Source organism: Carcharodon carcharias, chromosome 1 (genome assembly GCF_017639515.1).
Source record: "Carcharodon carcharias isolate sCarCar2 chromosome 1, sCarCar2.pri, whole genome shotgun sequence".
NCBI lineage: Eukaryota > Metazoa > Chordata > Chondrichthyes > Lamniformes > Lamnidae > Carcharodon > Carcharodon carcharias.
In genome coordinates, this window is record NC_054467.1 from 178,682,113 (window position 1) to 178,706,814 (window position 24,702).

At 38.1% G+C, this 24,702-nt stretch overlaps 1 protein-coding gene across 1 annotated transcript in view; it reads right to left on the bottom strand.

The window, feature by feature from the left end:
- mtrex (Mtr4 exosome RNA helicase) overlaps positions 1-24,702 on the bottom strand; it is a 163,301-nt gene that overhangs the window by 83,723 nt on the left and 54,876 nt on the right. The window contains exons 11-12 of the mRNA XM_041193483.1: positions 22,096-22,227; positions 927-1,006 (exon numbers count right to left, since the gene is read on the bottom strand). Of these exons, the coding sequence (XP_041049417.1) occupies positions 927-1,006; positions 22,096-22,227 (212 nt within the window). The remainder of the gene's footprint in view (positions 1-926; positions 1,007-22,095; positions 22,228-24,702) is intronic.

Sequence of the window (24,702 nt, forward strand, 5' to 3'; positions counted from 1 at the left end):
CTTCAGGACATTTTTCTATCTTGAAAGGCATGATATAAATGCAAGTTCTTGTTGAAGAACTTATCCAACCTCCTCTCCAAAATACTTCACAATTCCACCATCTAACTAAGGTGGCTTTCCCCACTCCTATCGAGAGATTACTTTCCTCCCTCCTTCCTCCCTCCCTCCTTACGCATCTATCTTAGCTGTTCTTGCCAACTTCCTACATTCAATATACCACAATAAGAAATGAATGGCAGAGAATGGCTCTTTGAACTGAGGGCAATGTACCAAAACAGAGACAGAAAGGGTTGGGGATAGAAAGCAAAAGCCAAGGGTAAAAGTTTCTCAGGCAGGAAAGGTGATTGAGTGGCGTTACGAAGAGATGGGTGTTAAAGCCACAAATGATCTGGGCTTAGGAATTGGGGAACCCCACTCAATTTGGCAGAAGGCACCATAAATGAGTGTAGAAAATCAATGCCTTTTGTTTCACTCTATCAACTTCAACAAAAACAATCCTCAGAAGCTTAACACAATGCAAATCAACTTAACCATTCAGCTACAAATACAGAGTCCAATATTCCAACTTGGGCTGAAGAATTTACCTAGGCTAAATATGTCAACAAACTTGGGAAAGTTGCATATAGTGAGTGTTTCTATTTTATCCAAAACTCAATGGTCAAGGATTCACAAATAGGCTATGCAGTGACTCTCCAAGTTTCACATGAAACAGATAACCAGCAGATGTGTGTGGCATAATTTAATATTGACTTGCTCATGTAACAGCAGCATTGTAACATCATTTTAATCAACATAGCTAGAACAAGACGCATATTAATTTTTAATATTCCTTGCAGTACTCCTGATAAAGTTATTCAGAGGATAAATTTGACTTACTACTTGGATTTGCTTGAACAAGGTACCAGATTTGGTACCAAAACACTCACCTGAGGTAGTTTTTTATCTTCATCAGACAAGCAGTCAATAGCATTGTTGAATACTTCTTCCACCAGCTTTTTTTCATCTTCTGAGGGGAGAGAAATATTTTGATGGCTTAAAATTTGCTTTTTACAATTCTATAGCACAAAGTATTTCTAACCATTTATAAAAAAAGCAATTTCTCACAATAAAACTAAACATTAAAGGAAAGTTCTTCCAATTTTACCTTTCATTTTTATTTTTCATCTTGCTTAATAAGAACATAAGAAATGGGAGCAGGAGTAGAGCATACAGTCTAATATACGAGGGCAAATGAAAATTACTAGTTCGTACATCTCAACTAATGTTTGGTGTTATTTCACTTACACTTTATCAAATCTATATAACTGCGATATTAATGTACACAAATTCAGTAAAGCATGGAGGTGCATTTCTTGTAATGTCAACAAACTTGCAAATGCTCCTTGTTCACATATCTATTAAACTGTCTCAGGTCTCGCTGTGACAAGGTAAATAGTGTTCCCAACTACTGGTTGGGAATTCCTTCCAATATCAGAGTCTCTTATGCTATCTTTGGTGTAAGCTTTCAATTCTGAGGAGCCTGGAATAAGTGGAGTGTCTTGTCACTAGAAAGGACTCAGGGCATTCAAGCCAAATTTGAGAATTATCCATTTGCCATGGGGGCTAAAGCTGATGACAATCCTTGATGAAAATGATACAGGACAAAAACTAAAATTGAAATGTGAGAAACTGAACAAACAGCTTTGATGAAATGGTTCTCCACATATTTAAAACCTTGCAAACAAACTGAAGAAGTAACACCTGAACAATGACTACATTTTTACTGATTTGAAGATAGAAAGCAACAACCTGTATCTAGTAATTTTGAACTTTTGTATTTTTTCAACTTCACAGTGGGACAGAAAAGAACAGGATGGCAAGCCCAAGCTTGAGGTAGGGCACAGAAAAATAGGAGAAAATTGTCATAACATCCAGCACACCAAGTGGTCTAAATGCCAGATGACTTTCTCCCATGCTGGGTGACAGCAATTCCTAATTGAATGTGGAAGTTGAACAAGCAAGGAGGAAAGCAAGTTTTCCCTAGCCAATAATGAGTTACAGGCTTCTGACAAGGTCTTGCATGGGAGACTGGTCAAGAAGCTAAGAGTCCATGGGGTCCAGGGCAATTTGGATCCAAAATTGGCTAAGTGGCAGGAGGCAGAGGGTGATGATCGAAGGTTGTTTTTGTGACTGGAAGCCTGTGTCCAGTGATGTACTGCAGGGTTCAGTGCTGGGTCCCTTGCTGTTTGTAGTCTACATTAATGATCTAGGCACAAATGTAGGAAGTATGATTAGTAAGTTCACAGATGACACAAAAATTGGTGGTGTGGGAAAGAGCGAGGAGGAAGCCTTAGACTACAGGTCAATATAGATGGGTTGGTCAGATGGGCAGAACAGTGGCAAACGGAATTTAATTCTGAGAAGTGTGAAGTGATGCATTATGGGAGGACCAACAAGGCAAGGGAGTACACGATAAATGGTAGGACCCTAGGAAGTACAGAGGATCAGGGGGACCTTGGTGTGTATGTCCATAGCTCCTTGAAGGTAGCAGAACAGGTAGATAAGGTGGTTAAGGCAGCATTTGGGGATACTTGCCTTTACTAGCCGAGGCACTGAGTACAAGAGCAGAGAGGTTATAATGGAGCTGTATAAAATATTGGTTAGGCCACATCTGGAGTACTGTGTACAGTTCTGGTCGCCACACTATAGGGAGGATGTGATTGCACCAGAGAGTGTGCAGAGGAGATTCACCAAGGTGTTGCCTGGGCTGGAGTATTTCAGCTATGAAGAGAGAATAGATAGGCTGGGGTTGTTTTCCTTAAGAGCAGAGAAGCCTGATTGAGGTGTACAAAATTATTAGAGGCACAGATAGGGTGGACAGGAAGAAACTTTTCCCCTTAAGTGGAGGGGTCAATAACCAGAGGGCAGGAGGCTTAGAGGGGATTTGAGGAAAAAAATGTTTCACCCAGAGGGTGGGGGATATCTGGAAAGGGTGGTAGAGGTGGGAACCCTCACAACATTTAAGAAGTATTTAGATGAACACTTGAACACCATAGCATACAAAGCTATGGGCCAAGTGCGGGAAAATGGGATTAGAGAAGATAGGGGCTTGATGATCAGCGCAGACACGATGGGCCAAAGGACCTCTTTCCGTGCTGTAAAACTCTATGACTCGACGGCTATGAGCATTATAGCAAACCACCACATGCAGGCAAGGTTGGTGGAAGGAGGTTACAGAAATATTCAATGACAAAAATTCCCAAACAATTAATCTGTTATTTCAAACAAAATTTTAGCAGCTATTTGTTCTGGAGGTTACAATGAAAACCATCTTTGGGTAACTTGACCTGTTTCTTGATGGAGTACGTCATCTTCCTGCCAAGGGAACTGCTTAATATTCTATATCACTGCAAGGTGTTGAATATGACTGTGAAAATCTTTTAATTTACAAACCACACTACTTCCATCATACTAATGGGCCCCAACTATTAACTTTTCTTTTTCTTAATGGAGAGAAACCGTACAAAGTTCAAGTTTGTGTATATGACATGTGAATTCCAGTTAGCTCAAAATGTGAGCCCCTAAAACCATTCCATAATTCTGGTTTAGTCAGTTTTGGGGGGAAAATAACAAAATTGAACCCAATTTTCCTGCCCAAAAAGGTTCAATCATGGCTTTTTTACTGACAGTATTTGTGAGGAAGCTTCACTAAAGCGCAAAGAATACCCTCGGAAAATTTCCCTGCCTACAGTTTTGAATCCTGTTTTCAAGTTTCTGGGAGCTCTGCAACACAAAGACATTGGAAGTGCTAGAGGGAGTGCCAATGATTTCTTCCTGGCCTCTGAGGCCAGCCCCAAATGAAAGAGCCACTTATTGTGACACCATTAAATCAAAAGCTTCTGGATGGAGATTTGTTATTTGACATATTGCATTGGAAAAGCCATAATGGTTTCTCCAACAATTGAATGAAGTCAGTCTTTTAGGGTCAATATTCTTTAAAAGATGGATACTGATTTGAGAGGTGACCATATGTTTTTTTTTTATTTATTCATGGATTGTGGGCATTGCTGGCTAGGCCAGCAATTATTGCCAGCTAGGCCAGCAATTATTGCCCATCTCTAATTGACGTTGAGAAGGTGGTAATGTGCTGCCTTCGTGAACCATTGCAATCGACAGTACTGTTGGGAAGGGATTTACAGGATTTTGATCCAGTGACAGTGAAGGAATGGTGATAGAGTTCAAGTCAGGATAGTGTATGACTTGGAAGAGAACTTGGAGGTGGTGGCGTTCCCAGGCATCAGCTGCCCTTGTTCTTCTGTGTGGTAGAGGTCAAAGGTTTGGAAGGTGATGTCGAAGGAGCATTGGTGAGTTCCTTCAGTGCATCTTGAAGATAATACACACTGCTGCCACTGTGCATCGGTGGTGGAGGGAGTGAATGTTGAAGGTGCCAATCAAGTGGGCTGCTTTGTCCTGAATGATGTTGAGCTTCTTGTGTTGTTGGAACTGCACTCATCCAGGCAAGTGGAGAGTATTTCATTATGCTCCTGACTTGTGCCTTGTAGATGGTAGACAAGCTTTGGGAAGTCAGGAGATGAGTTACTTTCTGCATAATTCCCAGTCTCTACACTGCTCTTGTAGCCAAGTATTTATATGGCTGATCCAGTTCAGTTTCTGGTCAATGGTAACCCCCAAGATGTTGATAATGGGGGATTCAGCAACAGTGTGCCACTGAATATAAAAGGGAGATGGCTGGATTCTCTCTTGTTGGAGATGGTCATTGCCTGGCATTTGTGTGGGACGAATGTTTCTTGTCACTTATCAGTCCAAGCCTGAATATTGTCCAGGAGGAGTCGTGAATGGTGCTGAACATTGTGCAATCAGCAGTAAACATTCCACTTCTGACCTTATGATGGAGGGGAGATCAATGATGAAGCAGATGAAAATGGTTGGGCCTGGGACATTACCCTGAGGAACTCCTACAGCGATGTCCCGGGACCGAGATGACTGACCTCCAACTATCATCTTTAGTGTTAGGTATGATTCCAACATACATTCAAGGGCTTTAGAGTAAAGGGAAGTTGGAGATGGGACAGTAGTTCACAACTACTGTCAGTGAAAAAATTCTAAAGTCAGGAACAATCACCTTGTGATGAAAGCAAATTACCGTCATTGTTTGAAACTGAAAATCTCTTTCAATGCTTCAAATAAAGTCTTAGAAACTAAAATAGTAAGCTGTTTTCTTACAATAATTATCGGCTTTGTGAGGAGCCAGCTGATTCCCCACAGTGCCGTTCATTCCTAAATATCTTTAAAATGATCTCCTTCTATGCCATAAGTTTTTAAAACAATTTTTTCCAAAATGTGAAACTTGCAGACAATTTTTAGACATATTGAGATAGATCTTAGAATCAAGTTATTTTGCTACCAAAGAGGTAACAAAAATAAGAAAAGCCAACGGACAATAAAGGAGCTGCTCTGTTCACATGCTTCAACTGGAGTTGCAGAATTGATTACAGATATAATTACTTGCCGGATAGGGAAGAACCATTTTAGTACCAAGAATTATATTCTGTCCTGGAGCCCAAAAGGAATAATTTAATAAATAGAGTTCCACTGTTTTATCAGATCTTTTCACTGGTATCTAAGATGATCGGTGGCCTCATAGCTGAGACGGGATCATTTTGCCCACGCAAAACAGCTTTGTAAGATGTCTACGGAAGTCTCATGGTAACAAAATTTGAGAGAAATGCATTTTAAAGATAATTAAACTCTTGCAACTTTGTTCGGTCTCTGTAAATTTGATAAATACTTGCAGCTCTAGATTCATGTTGTAATTTTTAACTTTACTGTAATTATAATTTTTATAAGTAAAAATGGTTACTAGTTTTAACCAGAACATAATCTAAAATATGATAGCCTTTACTGCCTGATCCATCTCTCAATATAAAAAGATGAGCAGCATCATACGTGATTGGCAGGGTGAAATATCACATGGAAAGAGAAGCAGGCACACTACCTCTATTAACATGTATAAAGTTACAAATTTCAAACCATAGGTTTTGCTGATAGAAATTGCCGATTGCTGTGACCTACACCACCGAAACAGATTAACTGATGAGTCACCTCATGCTGCTTGTGGAAGCTTACTTTTTTGTATGGGCTCTATTGTCTCAGATACAGATAATACTGCTTTCTTATTGTTATTTACAATTAAAAGCAGGATCTCTCTGAAGTTTTCAACAAGACATTCCAAAATTGACTCATAGAGGGGGGAATGGAAAGAAGTAACAAGAATGAAATTGGGAAGCATGTTAAACTTGCACCATTCTGCTGCATTAAAAAAAGCACATTGGTGGCATTGTTGTACTGGATATCTCAGTTTGGTCTTGCAATTCAATACTACCTCCAAGACAAAACAACATTTTTGCAGATCAATGGTCATATAATTTTGTTAAAAAAAATCTTCTATTTCAAAATGCTAGACAACCTTATAAATGCATGGGAAAAACTGGAAAAGTCATTTAACATGTATCATATTAACATGCATATAAAGCCACAAATACATCCTTCTAAAGCCAAGGAGGCCCCTTCCTCAGGTGCAATGCATATTTATTTAGGCCTTTGGAAAACCAGTGCTTAAAGCCTTTATTTCCTGTTTTCTTTGAAAACGTATTAGGATTTATTAAAAAAAAATACACCAAACCCTCAACAGAGTAGAGGGAATTCAGAAACTTCATACTTGAATCAAATACAGTTTAGCTGTTTTCCGACACATATTTCACACAAGTGCCAGCCTTTACCCGAGTCTTTTCCAACTGATTCAAAATCATGATTCATATATTGACCAATGCTAATTCAATAATTTAAATACTAACATATTTCACAGGAAAACTTTGATAAATGACTGGTTCTGAAGTACTTAATAGTCGAATAACACAAATGTTTTCTGTAAATTATGCAAAACCAACAAGAACTTCTTTTGAAATATAATGCTGTCTATCAAAAATGGAAATCAATCTATTTGAAGTTGCTTAGGATAAAGTGGGTTAGAAACATTTTCTTGACTTTACCAGTTATATGGTATGTCTCAAATGTAAATACTAAAAAAAAGTTCTGTTTGAACTTTATGGAAACACCAATAATGAATCACTATCAGAATAAATTAAGTAGATACCTTAACTGAAAAAAATAAAACCACAGCTTGGAAATATTTAGAGCTTTTCCTTTTAATGCAAAGTTAATTGCTGGATATTTAACATGAAGGCAAATTACAACCATTTATTTTAATTATATAAATTTACAATAAATATTTATATATACCCGTATTATATCTATTTTAAAATACAGCTACTATGCTCATTATATACAATAGCCAGTTGCAGTCTCATCATCTTGGATTGTCAAAGTTTCTTACCATATTACTCAGATAGGGTATCTCAAATGAAATTGGGAAGCATATCAATTATGAACAGCCTACAGAAATCTACTACGCCTTCAAGAAACAGCACAATTCAAAGTTAACTTGTTACACCTTTAATTCTTCTGTGTTTTAACTTGTGGGGATCTAAAATCCAAATACCATCAAGCTCACCTTTTCTTACTAAACTACTAAACATGTAAGCCGTGTTCCCATATGCCTGCTTTGGAGTGAATATACTCCTCCACCATCTGCACAGAATTTAAGAAATAGGAATTATATCCCCTTGCCTCTAGTCCCTAGTGTGCACAAGCTTCCCATTGCTCCTTTGGCTTGGACCATCCTAACTGTTAGGACATTGGTTCAAAACATCATCGAGACCCAAGTGGAAAGAATAACTTTCACACCAATACATATCTTCAGTCCCATAAATCAGCATATCTGACTGGTGAACTGTTAGCAGCATCCTGGACTAATATCATCCTGCCTGATTTAGTACCAGATTACTGCTATGAATGATCAAGATAGTTCAAACCTCCCATTGCCAAGTTGGTCAACAATTAAGTTGACCTCCATATAGACTCAAAGCATTGAAGTGTATTATTACTGCCTTCCTAACCATAAAATAAACATGCATTCACACCTCATGGAATTTTGTTTCATCCAATTGGAGTTATGGAGCTGCAACAGCAATCTTCTTTCTCTTTGCAATCTACATTTACAAGCCCATGCCTGCATACTTGGTTTTCGGATAATATGCTCATTCACCTGTTGCTCCAAGCTTTAGAATGTCCTCATCGGATACATGACGCACCTGTGCCTTCAGCATTTTCAACACAGCACATTCTGCGATCTGCCAGCCAGCTTGATACGTTTCCATATTCTTGGATGCCCAATTCTCATACAGGGTGACTAGTTTACTCATCACCAAGTGCTTAATCCAGAACTCGATGCACGAAGCTTTGGAAATCATCTTGCCCAATGTGAAACTCATTCCTCCTCCAAGTTAGTGTAAGTGAAGATTGATGTCAGCTGCAGGTCCTCTCTGTCTGCAATTGCATTTATTTTATTGCCAGAAGTTCACCTTATTGTCTTGGTCCCGGACCTCAAATATGGGCCAAAAAGCTCTTCCACTTTTTGCTGAGGAGCTTTGCATCAGGAAAGAGAAATTACGACATAAATCTGATACTCCACAAGCTTAATTTGCGTTTGATCTTCACTGATATTGCAGAGATTTGTACTTCTCACCAAAGAAATAAAGCTACAGTTCTGTTGGAATCCTCATGTATCATACTAAGCTAACAATTCAGACAGACACTACTTGTATTTTTCAATATCCACTCTTGATCTGAACCAGCCATAACAATGCGTTAGTTAATTAGTTAATCCCACTGATCAGTCCATTATTCAGTTTAGCAAACGAGAGATATCAGATTGCCAAGCAGCCTGCAAATAATTACTACAATTTTTTTGGCCTGCATCAAAAGTCTCATGCTTACAATGACATAGATGAATGGGTGACATTGGATAGCCTTCACTCACTTTTCTTTCAAGTGAGAGGGGCTTTGTGTGCCTTATACCAACTCTTACAAATGACCTTCAACTAGAGTATAAATCACTTAGTTTCCTTGAAGATCAAAACAACAACATTATTTTGACATGCAACAGCAGATTCTAAGCCATGGATCAATGGTACAGTTTGTGCTTCTGTGTCAGAAGACTGTGATTACAAGTCCCACTCCAGAGACAAGCACATAATATAGTCTGACTACTCACTATAATATTGAGGGAATGCTCCACTGTCAGAGGTGAGACATTTTGGATGATGTGCGAGACAAAGGCCGCCTTAGCCCTTATGAGTAAACTATTTCAAAGAAGAGCGTGCTGGCCAATATTTGTCCCTCAGTGAACATCACTGCAACAAGATTTGGTCATTACATCCTTGCTGCTAATGAGGCCTTGCAGTTCACTGATTGGTTACCAGATTTCTCTAAGTTACAGCGGTGACTAGTTCAAAAAAGTACTTAATTGGCTGTAAAGTGTTATGAAGTGTCCTGAGTTCACAAAAGGATATAAATGAAAGTGGTTCCAATATTTCACCATGATTAGAGTCTAAAATAATCATGATCTCTTGGAATACTAATGAGGATTTACATATATACTCTTTCAATTCATACCTGCCAACACTTAGGCACCCACAGCAAAAGATTCCAATGCCTGGTGACAAACTGTTACTCAGTTCATAATCTAAAATACATAATATAATATAAACATAAAATAAAGGCTTCAAATCTGTAATGCAGTTAATAGATCTCACCAGGCATTTCACATCACAAGTAGAATCCATTTTAGCTGGGTTATCACAGTTTGTAAGCATGTGTACAGACCAAATTTCCTGTACCTGACACATGATAGATGAAAAAGAGGTTCTAAAAGGTGCTTCAAAGAATGGCCATTTCTGATTATTAGGTACATAAACTAGACCCATTAGCCGCAATCTGAGTTAGCATTATGACAAATATTTAATTGAGCATGACTACACACAATAGTAGAGATACATACATTCCAATGCATGAGGTAAAAATGTAAACATCAGCTGTCATCCTAAACTTATTCAACTTTTCATCATGTGGTGTTATCTGCAGTTTAACTTGTATCAAGCACTTCCACAGATAAGCAACTATAGTTTTCAAAAACTTGGAAATAAAAATATTGCTGTACCAAAATTTCTAACCACAAAATTTAGCTAACATGGGGAGATTTCCTCTACTTGCTACATTTAACCAAATCATCTCCTCAATTATAAAGAAGTGATTTACAATTTTGTTCTATATAATTCGGAGGGCAATTTTTCCACCATTCTTTTCCTGAGATTTTGTAGGTGCGACATTTCTCAGCAGAATAAAGGGCAATGCAAGAAGCACTGCATCCTCTTTCTGTTCAGAAGAAATCAATAAACAAAGAAACGTACTGTATAATCCTGTCTTGCCTGGAAAAAAAATCTCATCCATTACATGCCAAGAATTAAAGCAAATTATCCCCGTAAGGAGACAAAAGTTGTCAGTTTAGAAAGATAGACTGTGGGTAACTCAAAAGCATGAAACACCTTATGTCTGTGAACCTACTCAATTTTTCAGAAATTGAGTGAGTGATGTTTATTCCTTGCCAGATACTTCCAAGAAACATGGTCTGCTTGACTGCTCTCTTAACCTTCAAGTCCAAAGTCAACATAATGACCATAGAGGAGATATTATCCAGGCACTTGGCAACCAAGAAAGTTCAATTTATTAACATATAAGGCGCTAAAAGTGACTCTACAGGGTTCACTTTGTGAATGAATTTCATTATTAACAGACCACAGTCAGTACATAATGAATTTGAATCCAATTTTAATTGCATGCTTAATTCTAAGGTAGATTAGTAACTGTCTGGGAGAACTAGCATTGAGAAACTATCATGGTGTTAGTTCTTAGATATTAAACAAAAACCAATGGAAACAGCCACTTAAAAAGACAGTTTGGAAAAATGTCACCTTTGTTTTCAATAATTACATAATGTTGCACTGCAAATAGAACTGATTTTAACAAGAATAAGTAAATTTCCCAAAATCAATACAATGTAATTTGGAAAAGCTCAGGTGGAACAAGAGCTGCTGTGGGATTTATTTCATGCAATCTAACCTAAAAATCACTGTGGTAATCAGGAAATTGAGTTAGTGCAAAGTATATTGTAAAGCTATTGAAGACCTTAGGGCGCAGAGGCGATTCACTCGAATGGTCTCAGGGATGAGGAATTTCATTTGTATGGAGAGACCAGAAAAGCTGGGATTGTCCTCTTTAAAACAAGAAAGGTCCAAGGGGAATGGAATACTGGTGCTCAAAATTATAAAGGGTGTTAATGGAGTAGATAGTAAGAAATTGTTTCCACTGGCAGGAAGATTGATAATTAGAGTTTGTAGATTTAAGATAACTGGCAAAAGAACAAGAGGAGAAAATTCTTATTTCTCAGTGAACTGTTATAATTTGGAATGCACTGCCTAAGAGGGTAATGGAAACACTTCAATTGTAACTTTCAAACGGCAAAATTGAAAAGGAACATTTGTATGTCTTTGGGGAAAGAGCAGGAGAGTGGCACTAATTGGATAGCTTTTCAAATAGCTAGCACGGGCATGATGGGATAAATAGAACCATAAGTACTGTATGATTCTAACTTTAAAATCACATGCTCAATATATGCCACAGTTGTGCCATGTGCTATATGTGACAGCATCAGAAGGACTAACTCAATATTTTAAAAAGGCGTTGGAGGTGACTTTGCTATCAAAAAATAACGAAAGGACAATAATTTTAAACAACTGCACCTTTAGTTAATGTTTTGGGGCAGCGTGAAATAGTGTGATACTACAGATGAATCAGAATTCAAATTTCATTAATATAAAATCAGGAAATTGTTTTCACTGTGAAAATTACATCCTGCTAAAACATAATTTTATCAGTACACTAACTGTTGATTATTCTCAGTAAATTAGTAAATTTACAGCAAAGTTTAATACATTGGCATGGACGTCACCATGCAGCGACTACATACATACATATTCAAATTACCTTTCATGACCTCTGGGCATCCCCCAATGTGCTTTGCAGCCAATGGAGTGCACAGTCAACGTTGTAATTGTCCAACAGACAATTTGCATACAAGGTCCCACAAATAGCAAAGTGATAATAACCAGATAGACTGTTGCAATGAGATTGGTTAAGGGATAGATAACAGCCGGGACACCACACAGCACTTCTCAACTCTTCTTTGAAATCAGACCATGGGATCTTTTATGACTACCTTTAACATCACATCCAAAATACTCAAAACAGTACAGCAGTTCCTTTAATACAGCACTGGAATGTCAGTCTCGATTTTGAGCTCAGGTTCCTGGAGAGAGACTTGACCTACAACCTCTGACTCAGACATGGGAAAGCTACCACTGATTCATGGCTGACACTTTAGTTATATACCAAGTCTGTAGGTAACACTAAACATGCATGGGAGAAGAAAGTTACAAAGATAGACAAGTACAACACAATGGTCAATAGATTTGAATATGGTAAACTATGAAATTATCCACTTTGGATCTCGAAGAGAGAACCAGAACATTTCCTTAATGGAAAGAGACAATAGCTGTGGGATTTAGTTGTAGAGGTACACATATCAGTAAAAGCTAGAACACAGGTACAAAAAATAATTAAATGTTGGCCTTTATCTGAAGGGAATTGGAATTCAAAAGTGAGCAAGTAATGCTTTAATTTTCTAAACACTGAATTTAGTTTTGTGTACCAAACATCAGGAAAGATATAGTAACAAAAAAAAGCACAGAAAATGCTGGACTTATGAACAGTCATCATGACCTGAAACATCAACTATTTTAGACACTGTCTGAACTGCTAAGTATTCCCAGCATTTCTCACTTTTATTTCAGATTTCCAGCATCTGCAGTATTTTGCTTTTCTATCAGGAAAGATATAATGGCCCTGGAAGGGATACAATATAGCTTCATCAGATTGATGCCAAAGCTTAAAGGGTTAAATTTCGAGGGCAGGTTGCTTAAACTTAGCTTGTATTCCCTTTAGTATAGATGGTTGAGGAGAAATATGATCAAGGTGTTTAAAGTGATTGAAGGATTTGATAAGAGTAGATACAAAGAACCAATTTCCTCTGGCGAAGGAACACAGAAAAAGAAGCCATAATCTAAAAATAGAACTTATCCATTTAGGGGTGAAGCCAGGAAGTATTTTTTTTCCACACACAGGGTACTGGAAATCTGGAACTCAGCCCACAGGAGACTGTGGAAGCTCAGTAAGGTTATCAAGGGATATGGAGCAAACCATGGGAATGGAGTTGAGTTAAAGGTCAACTATGCTCTAACTGGATGGTGGAATCGGCTCATGGGGTTGAATGATCTAGTCCTCTCAGTAGTATGTGGAGTAACCTAAAGGGTATTGCCACAGAAGCTCAATTAAAAAGAAAAACCTCAAGTTAAACAAAACTGCCTTCACCAGCTCCATTGTGCGGCAATGTCATTGATATCAGACAACAATTTTAAGTCAGATTCCAAATGCATGCTAACATAACAATCGGTCAAGGTAACTGCTTTGAAATCACCCCAAACAGCCACTCATTTTTCATTTCTAATTTATCTCTCACATGATGCCAACCACATTGAAACGTGGCTCCCACTTATCATTCATAGTGAACTGGACAGAGTAAGCTATTTGACAACCAAATCCCTATAGATCCTCGCTAAAATCACAGAGATATGCATTCCCAACAGGGAACACTCGATGTAAGTCAGCAGGTTGAATTTTCCCCTCTGCTCATCCAATGGCTCTCAAGACAATTTGCATTCATTTTTCAGTAAACAGTGCACTGTAACTTAATTTGTTTTCTCAATAAAAGGGTAAAAAAAAGTATCTCTATAAATTATAGTGCTATTTTTTTCTCTTGGAAATTTAAGTTTTGTACTCTTCATATTACTAATTTTGAATTAATTTTGACATGCAATTTTAGTTGCATGTGTTTTCAGCCATTATAACATCAAAACTAATCATACTTGTAATGAATTTTATTTCTGAGCAATTTGTCTGCCATTTTTCACTTCTTTTCTAAAACCAAAGTACTGTTGTTTGGGTATGGCTCTACGGGTACCAGGAGATCTCTGATGCTTCACCCAAATGGCCATTCTTCATGTGTAAGCCATAACATTTACTATCAAGAAACAACTTATCCTTGATAGAATATGAGAGCCAAACCTAGTCATTCAATGAAGGGACCAAATTTATAGTAACTAAACACTGATAGGTGTGCAAGTAAGTAGTCAAAAGGACAAAAAGTCTGCAAAGAGATGTAGATGGATTAAGTGAGTGGGGAAAAATTGGCGGACGAAGTGTAATGTGGGAAAATGTGAACTTGTCCACTCTGGCAGGAAGAATAGAAAAAGCATTATATTATTTGAATGGAGAGAGGTTGCACAACTCTATGGTATAGAGGGAATTGGGTAACCTGGTACATGAATCACAAAAAGTTAGCATGCAGTTACAAGTGATTAAGAAGGCAAATGGAATGTTGGCATTTATTGCAAGTGGAATGGAATATAAAAGTAGGCAAGTCTTGCTGGAGTTGTACAGGGCCTTAGTTAGGCACAACTTGAAGTACTGTGTACAGTTTTGGTCTCCTTAAGGAAGGATGTAACTGCATTAGAAGTGGTTCAGAGAAGGTTCACAAGACTGACTCCTGGGATGAAGGGGTCTGAAGGGGAGATGTTACACTCTCCGATCCTGCAACGACCACACGAGACTCAGGCTTCCTTTTAACTGATTTTATTCAAGCATGTGCAAGGGGGCCACAATCATTCCTAAGAATGAAGACCCAGCCACCTGATTGATTACATTTCACTACTTTTGTACCTTTCCTTATCATAACACATTTGAGAACATTTGAATACATCCAATTGGTAACTGACACACCGACTCCATATTATCTCTATCCTATTGAGTACACAAACATGTGATTTTACTATCCAATTATTCTAAAGCATGTATCCATAACGATATTATCCGATCAGGATTAAGGCATGCATACATGAACCTTGATTCTTGCAACTCAAGGCTGTTTGTGTTTCATCTTTGTCCATTGTTCATCTTCCTATAACTAAGCTAAAACCATTTTGTCCCTTCCCTTGTCTGACATAGAAGCACACTTAATCTAATTTATGTCATACTTTATCTCCAGCCTGGCTCTCAAGCCTGTGCAATGTCCGTCTGGTTTTCCTCAACTATTAAAAAGTTTAGCATCAATGGCTGCCTGGAGATTTTAGGGGTATTTCAGTAAATTCTTACTGTATTCTCTTTTAGTATTTTTAAATTCTCCCTAACAGGTCATCTTATGAGGAAAGGTTGAGCAGGTTGGGCCTATACCCATTGGAGTTCAGAAGAATGAGAGGTGATCTTACTACAAGTTAGAAGATCCTGAGGGCACTTGACAGAATGGGTGCTGAGAAGATGTTTCCCCTTGTGGGGAGTCTATAACCTGGGGGCATAGTTTAAAAATTAGGGGGCTCCCATTTAACTCTGAGATGAGGAAAAATATTTTCTCTCAGAGGGTCCTTAATCTTTGGAATTCTCTTCCCAAGAGAGCAGTGGAAAGTGGATCATTGATTATATTGAATGCTAGATACATCAAGCTAGATTTTTGATTGACAAGGGATTCAAGGGTTAGGGGGAGCACGCAGAAAAGTGGATTTGAGTCCATGATCAGATCTTATCGAATTGCAGAACAGGCTCGAGACCCCGAAATACCTCCTCCTGCTCCAAATTCTTGTGTTCGTATGCCACTGGATGTCTATATATATGCACACCCAGAAGTAATTATATTGCCACGAGTAGCAGGAGGAACATTTTTTTTCACGCCCTGTCTAGTGTGCTGAGGGCAAGTGTAATGCTGTGCCACCAGGTTTACTGAAGGTAGCTATGTCAAGTCAGGTCAGGTGCTATATATAGGTTCTTCCCAATATGGCTCAGCTACTCACTGGTTAAATTTTATTAGCCACTGGAGAAGTCACTGAAATATTTCTCTGTAGGTTGCACAACTCTCAATACTAGAATATTGTTACAGTTGAAATATAAATCAACACTGTGAAATCTTTCCTTCCCCCGTGTCTCCCTTATTGCAACTAGCCATTTTTAAAGTTTTATGCTTCTTGTCAACACTTTCAAGAGTACAGAGAATCTCTTTTTTTTAAGTTAACTCTCCATTTTTTATTTGTCTCTCATAAACACAGGCCTTTTCCTGGTCAAAATGTAACCTGCTCATTTACAACTAGATTAGCTTATGGACCATCCCACTACTTATTTTTGTTCAGCTGTGAGTTCCTCTTCCTCCATTCGAATGACCTAGCTAATGAGGCAAATTCAGCCAAAAGGCACAAAAGTACAAATTACCACCCACTTGTTCATCAAAGCATCTACACAGAAGCCAAATTATGCAAACAGGCCACTTCATCCACCAGTGTCAGTGTTTACACATTCTGCAAGCAAATAAATCAAATCACATTTACACATCTATTTCTATATCGCTTCATCTATCTATCTATCCAATCGAATATTAAATGTTGGATGTATTTGATGCATCAACTACTAAGCCTGGAAGTGAATTCCCTAGACCTATAATTGTTCAACTCAATTCTAAACCTTTTACACTTACTCTTGTATCTATGACTTCTCATTCTCGAGTCCTCAACTGCTAGAAACAGCCTACTTCTATTTACTCTGTGCAATCCTTTTATTGGCTTAAACATTTTTGTTGAAGTGCCCAGTTATCTGCATTGTTCTAACAAAAAAAGTCTCAATATTAAGTATTTTCTTTGTATTTCTATTTCCTCATGGTATGACAGAAGGTTGCTTGAACATAGAGACATAGGGAAGTATAGGATGAATATTTTTGGTGGCAAATCAGAAGTGACATTACAGTTCAAGTTGCTGATACAGCATTGTCTCTTCCCTCCTCCCCCAGAAAACATTATAATCACAATAGCTCAGCAACTCCAATGAAGCAAAGTTGATTCATTACACTGCTAAACCCACAGGTGGAACCATGGCTATAACTCCCCAACATGCACTTACAGTTTTAGGTTCATCTCCCTGAATTACTAGAATAAAGATTTCAACAGATGACCTAACTCCCAGCAGCATTAAGGGAACCATATGGATACTGCTTGACTCAAGAAACTAATCATGGAATTCAAGTTACTTAAATTACTTGGCACATAAATATTTTATATTATTTATATCAGCAGAACTGTTAAAAGGAAGAAAACAATGTTGGATCATTGGTACTGGCAGAAAACAAAATGAATATTTATTGTATTAAAAATATGCTGCATAGTCTTGATCTGGCAGCACCCTTACACAATGGTCTAAAGGAGCAAAGGGAGATTAGGCTTGCATGTACATATACACATAACAAAGTATTACACATCAACCACAAAACTGGATTGCTCATAGCTGCAAAATTTGTGAGGCCACCAAGCATTTTGGAATAATAAATGATTGAAAATTTATTAAGAGATATAGGTGTAACAGAAAATGCAATTTGCAGTCCAAGCAAACATGCATAAATATGTTTAAGTTAAAAACTTACTTGGCTAAATACAGTCAAGTTCACTCATCTGTCTAAAAAGAAAGCCGAAATGCTATAAAGTATAGAAGTATACAATCAAGGATTTTTTCAAATATCACATGCAATGGTTCAAAGCAAATGCAGTCAGATGTTTTTATTGTTCCTGTCACTGACACACCGTCACATAATCTTTTCTCTCCCACAACTTAAAAAGCAACACCTTGCAAGGCCTCTAGGTTCTTTCCCCCTCAACTAGAATACCTGAAAATGCATATTTATTAACAGGTACTAGGAAAGGCACATCATATTTACAGTTATAAAATCTCATATTCTGAACTGGTACAGCAGTGTAGCAGATACAGCACTGAATTAACAACCTAGAGGTCATGATTTCCAATTCTATCAAAGTAAGTTAAGATTAGTTCAATAAATCTGGTAATTAATGGGCTAACACCAGAGAATTGAGAACTGCAATAAAAACCTGACTGTTTCAGGCAATAGAACCTGCCTGGTTACTGCAAAGAACCCCAATCTACACAGGTCAACTCTTAATGCCCTAAGGGCAAAAAATACCATCATGCTAGCTCCCAAGAGCAAATAAAACTTAAAAATCTTCATAGTTCTGTGTACTTGTACATGCACCTGACCTTGAACATATGCCACAAATCATGCAGTCTTCAGCTAGTTTCACGCTGTCTTTCCACTCCCAAGTGCCTCCATAAAATTGGATTGTTCTTCAAGTCATATTTTGTTGTCACTATGACATTAGTATCGATACCGAAAATATTTTACCAGCGTCCAATGGATTTTTACCTTTAAATAACTACAGTTTAAAATTTATCTAGAGGAAGCAATGCAATACCTATCTCATGAACTGCAGCAAACCTTGTGGAACTTAAATTTTGGGAAGCTGGTGAGAATAAATTATGAAGCATATTTCAGGAATTTGGCTAAATTTCTCTGGAAAATTGGAGGCTATGAGTTGGCCAAACTTTCAAGTTGGCAAAGAAAAGGTAATCCAGGATGATTGGCAGAAAAAGATTCAAATGCCAGGCAGTACAAGTTAAAACTTAAGAAATTCACAATAAGAGATGAAACTTTTCACTCAAAAGGCAATAATGTTTTAGATGAAGTTAACAGGAAAGACTATTGAAGTTGAAAGTGTAAATTTAAGAATCAATTGCATGCATTTCTTGAGAAAGGAAGAATTGGTGAATCTGCTGAGATGTCAATTAAGTGTCATGAAGGGTCATGAGGACTCAAAACGTCAACTCTTTTCTTCTCCGCCGATGCTGCCAGACCTGCTGAGTTTTTCCAGGTAATTCTATTTTTGTTTTGGATTTCCAGCATCTGCAGTTTTTTTGTTTTTATGTCAATTAAGTGGAGCTGATCTACACAAAAATTAATTTGACTAGTTGTTTGCAATGATATCTTCCTGTTCTTAAAAATTCCAATCCAATTAGACTGAGCAAACACCAATTTGATTAGTGACGCTCAGTATTGACTGAAAGGCAAAAATAAAATTCTTTTTTCATACTGTATTTATCTATATTTATTCTTCCAGATGTTGACGATGGCAAGACCAGTATTTATTGGCATATCTACCTCAAGAAGGTACCTTCCTGAACTATTGCAGATGGTGAAAGTGCCTCCACAAATTTGTTAACAGAGCAAGATCCAGGGCTTTAAACCAGCAAGATGGAAGTAAAACTGCAATATACATCCAAATCAGAGTGCTGTGTCTTGGAGCAGAACTCAGAGACTTGGTACTCTCGGTGATAGAGGTTGCGGGTTTGCGTGGTGCTGCCGAAGAAGCCATGATGAGTTGCTGCAGTGCATCCTGTAGTCAAGATATGCTACTACCACAGTGTAATGACAGTGGAGAGAGTAGACATTTAAACTAATGTATGGGGTGCCGATCAAACATGAGAACATAAAAAATTAAGAGGAGTAGACCATTCTGCCCCTCGAGCCTGCTCCATCATTCAGTACAATCATGGCTGAACTTGCAACTAATCTCTACTTTCTTGTCCACTCCCCAGATCCCTCGATGCCCAGAGTCCAACAATCTGTCTCTTCAAACTGTAATTATACTCAATAATGGAATATTCACAACCCTCTGAGGTAGAGAATTCCAAAGATTCACAACCCTTCAAGTAAAGAAGTTTTTCCTCATTTCAGTTTTAAATGATCACTCTCACGCCCCTATACTGTGCCTCTATGTTCTAGATTCCTCAGCCAGGAGAATCAATCTCTCAGTGTCTATTCTCTCAAGCCCCTGCAGAATCCTGAATGTTTCAAAGTGATCATTCTTCTAAACTCCAATAGTATAGGCCCAATTTACTCAGCCTTACATCATAAGAGACTCTCTCATCTCAGGAACTAATCCAGTGAACCTTCGCTATACAACCTCCAATGAACCTTTATCCTTCCTTAAAAATGTAGACCAAAATTCTACGTCGTGCTCCAGGTGTGCTCTCACCAATTGTACAAATGTAGCAGGTCAAACTTATTCTTGTACTCCAATCCTCATGCAGTAAAGACCAACATGCCATTTACCTTCATGATGGTTTTCTGTACCTACATGCTAACTTTGTTTCCTTGGGCGCATGCACCCAAGTGTCTTTGATAATTTTGAAATTTCATACCCATCAAAAAAACATTCTGCTTGTCTGTTCTTACTACTTACTATCAAAGTGGTAACTTCAACCTTCCTCCAATTACTCCAACTGCCAAATTGTTGACCATTCAGTTAATCTGTCTACTTTGCAGCCTTTGTGGGATCTCCTCACGCTTACAATCCCACTTGGCTGTGCATTATCAGCAACAAGTGGATGCATTACTCCGTCTCTTCATCTCAATCATTAACATAGACTGTAAATAGCTGAGGCCACAGCACCGATCTTTGCAGCCCTCCGCCAGTCACAGTCTGCCAACTTGAAAATGCCCCATTTAACCCTACACTTAGCTTCCTGTCTGTTAACAAATTCACTATCCATGCAAATACATTACCTCCAACTCCATGCATCTTTATCTTGCATATTAGCCTTTTGTGTGCACATTATCAAATGCCTTTTGGAAATCCAAGTATATGACATCGACTGGCTCTATCTGTCCTACCAGTTACATCATTAAAAAACTCAATGCATTGGTCAAACATGATTTCCCTTTCGTAAAAACATGCTGACTCTGCCTGATCATACTGTGATTTTCAAATGCATTGTTAACACTTCCTTAATAAGAGATTCCAGCATTCTCCCAATAACTATGTCAGGCTAATTGGCCTGTAGTTTCTGCTTTCTCTCTCCCTCCTTTCTTGAATAGCAATGTTACATCTTCTAATTTCCAATCCACCAGAACCGTTCCAGAATCTGGGGAATTTTGGAAAATTATAACCAACGTATCAACTATGTCTGCAGCTACCTCTTTTAGAACACTCAGATCAATAATCTGGAATTTTTGGTTTTTAGCCCCTAAGGTTTTTCCAATAATTTGTTGATACTAATTACTTTAAGTTCCTCACTCTTATTAGCCCCTAGGTTACCCTCTAGTTCTGGTACATAATTTGTGTCTTCTACTGTGAAGACAAACACAAAATATTTGTTCAATGCCTCTGCTATTTCCTCGTTCACCATGGTAACTTCTCCTGTCACTACATCTATGGGGCCAACGTTTATTTTACCCACTTTCCTTTTTATATATTTATAAAAGCTCCTGCAGTCTGCTTTTACATCCTGGCTAATTTACTCTCAATTTTTTTTTCCCTTTTAGGAATTTTTTGGTTGCCCTCTGCTGGTTTCTAAAACACTCTTAAACAGAGTTGCTGCTATATTTACAATATTATAAACTCCTTCTTTCCATCTAGTATTACCTGGACACCCTGAAGTACAAAAAGATTTGATTGGAAAGGACAAGCTCACAATATCACAGGCTATAGAAACTGCTAGAACACACAAAGCCACAAGTAGACAGATGAAGACATTTACTACCCAAACATTAGCCTTCAGTTAAATAAATGATAGCATGGTTGATGCAGTGAAACAGCAACAAAAGAAAGCATAATGGACAGAGAGAAAGATGTGCAAGTGAAGAGAGCTGTAAAAAATAACACTCGATGAAGCTCCAGCATTTTGAATCAAAGTGTGAATATTTCAAACCTCTGGGAACAAGAAGACATAACAGCAAATCTAAGAAACTAATATGACAAAAACACCTGCTATTCCTACTTGGTCTAGTATTGCTGTTAACGCTGAGTCTGTTAGAACAACAACTACATAAAATGCTTCCAGCTGACCATGAGGCCATTGGAGATTCATTAGTAAAAGGATACCTTCAAATAGGAACTGCACATGGACTCATGCTGCTCACAAGTTATTCAGTGAGCTTTGTAAAATAAATGTTAACATTTAACAATATGCCAGTCGGCTCTATTAAATAAGAAAAATGGATGAGAATTTTCTCTCTTACACCATTTCTTTGAATGATGTTTAGCATTACTGTGGAATTAAGATGTTTAATCTTGCAAGTACTCCTACCTGTATTGAAGTCCAGTTTAGACATCTGCAGAGCATATGCTTCACAGTCTTTTTTGCTGAAGCTGAAGATGATAACAGGCTGAAAATTCCTTTCCATGATCATCTTTACAATTTTGAATACATTTGATGGTCCTACAAGTCAGAATAACAGCATTTTACATGCATCAATGTAGTTAAATAAAAGTTCAATGCACTAAAATAAGTCATACAATATAAATAATGTTACAGTTACAGCTCATGAATTCAGAACAAAACACGTAATCCAACATTTTCCCTATACTAACCATAAACCTTATTCCAGGAAACAAAATGTTATTAATGGAGAATGATATTTCCTCTGCAGCAACATAGACATGGCGTTTGGCTATAAAAAAAGGTCACCGCATTTAAAATGATTGCTTGATTAAACCTTCCCTTCACTTGCACCTACAAACACATTTTATGACTGACTCTAACTCAGGAGATTCTAATTCATTGATAGAAATGACACTGACTTAGCACAAGGACTTTTTGCAATTACTCTTGCAAATGCAACTCTTGAATCTGTGGAATATTGGCTTCAAACATAGAAATTAATTTGAAAGACATGTTCTGGTAAATATATGAAAAATATTCCCAATTTGGTAAGCTTATCAGAGGTCTTTACAAGCTGATTTGGTAATTGTGACTACCATTCCGTCAATTACTTTTTTTGTTTTCTCCTCTGAATTTTCTGATCAAGGTGAAGGATGTTCGTGCCAAGTACTGGAGATCCCCAGGTCAGGTGTGGCATGACTTAATGCAGGGTAAAGTTCGAACAATGCAAGTCTGCAGCAGCCTCCAAAAAACCCTTTTGCATCAATGAGTCATTTTCCCATTTCTCTCACGAGCCTTCCCAAGCAAGATTGCCAATTTAGCAGGAACAGCTTTATGACGTTGGGCCACACAAACTCAGAACTAAGTTGAGATGTCTCAAATGTAATATAATGTGGGGAAATGTGAAATTAGTCACTTTTTTAGGAAGAATAGAAAAACTGAATATTTACTAAATGGTGAGAAACTATTGAATATTGGTATTCAGGGAGACATGGGTATCCTTGTATAAGAAACACAAAGTTAACATGTTGGTACAACAAGCAATTAGGAAGGCAAATGGTAGATTGCCTTTTTTGCAAGAGGGTGCAGCACTAGTGGAAGAACGTCTTGGTGCAAATGTGCAGGGCTTTAGTGAGCCACTATGCACTGTTTTGGGCACCATACCTCAGAAAAGATATAGTTAACTTAGAGGGGGTGCAATGAAAGTTCACCATACTGATTCCTGGGATGAAGGGATAGTTCTATGAGAAGAGATTGAGTAGAATTAGCCTTTACTCTCTGGATTTTAGCAGGATGAGAAGTGATCCCATGAAACAGTTAAGATTCTAAGAGGGCTTGACAGGGTAAATGCTGAGAGGCTGTTTCCCTGGCTGGAGAGTCTAGAAATAGGGGCAGTTTCAGGATAAGAGGACATCTATTTCGGACTGAGATGAGGAGAAATTTCTTCACCAAGAGGTTTGCAAATCTTTAGAATTCTCCAGCTCAGAGAGGTGTGGATGCTTAATCATTAAATACATTTCAGGCTAAGACTAATAGATTTTTGGACTCTGAAGAGGATTGATGGATATGGGGATCAGATGGATAAGTGGAGCTGAGGGCAAGGATCAACCATTATTTTACAAATGGTGGAGCAGAGTCTAAGGGGTTGTAGGGCTTACTCCTATCATTTCTATTCTTAATTTATTTCATGAGAAAATTTTATCCAGCAATTGGAGTTAGATTTAAGGGTCAGTTTATTTTTCAGATGGTTTATACTGTGCCCAGCATAGGAGTGCTGGTTACTAATATCAGATGCATAATGCAAAATGTTTCCAATTTTGCACCATCAAGTAATTAACATCAGTCTTAAGCTAATGTTTTGGCGTTTATTCGTAAGTCTAATTTGGTCATCACAGAATAGTTACAGCGCAGGAGTCCATCATGTCTGTGCTAGCTCTCTGAATGAGCAATTCACCTAATGGCACTCCCCCACCTTCTCTCCATAATCCTACATATTCTTCCTTTTCAGATAATAATCAAATTCCCCCTTAACTGCCTCGATTGAACCTGCCTCCACCACACTCTCAGGTAGTGCTTCCGGATCCAAACCACTCATTGCATTTAAAAGTTCCTCATGTCTCCATTGTTTCTTTTGTACCAGGCTTATCGAACCCATTATCCGCAAAGCCCTTCTATCCTGGCCCGCAGAGACAGTTCTCAACATGCCACTAAGATGGTAAGTGGAGTGGAAGATTCTGAAAGGAACTGCTCCTCCAATCACAGGCCGTTCCTCTCATGCATTTACTGCTGGGCTCAGTAGTGAGCCTATCAGCAAATGTGGGAGAGAGAAAGGGTATGAATGGAGGAGCAATGAACACTGGCGGCAGTGATTGTGCTGGGGAGAAACAGGCTTTCGGGGGGGCGGAGAGAAAGAGAGAGAGAGATGCTGGCTGCAGCGACTTGGGGTGGGACGCTGGCTGTGGGGTCCGGAGGTGGGATGCTGGCTGCGGGGTCTGGGGGGCAGGGGAGGCTGGTTTGTTTTTATGTGTGTGT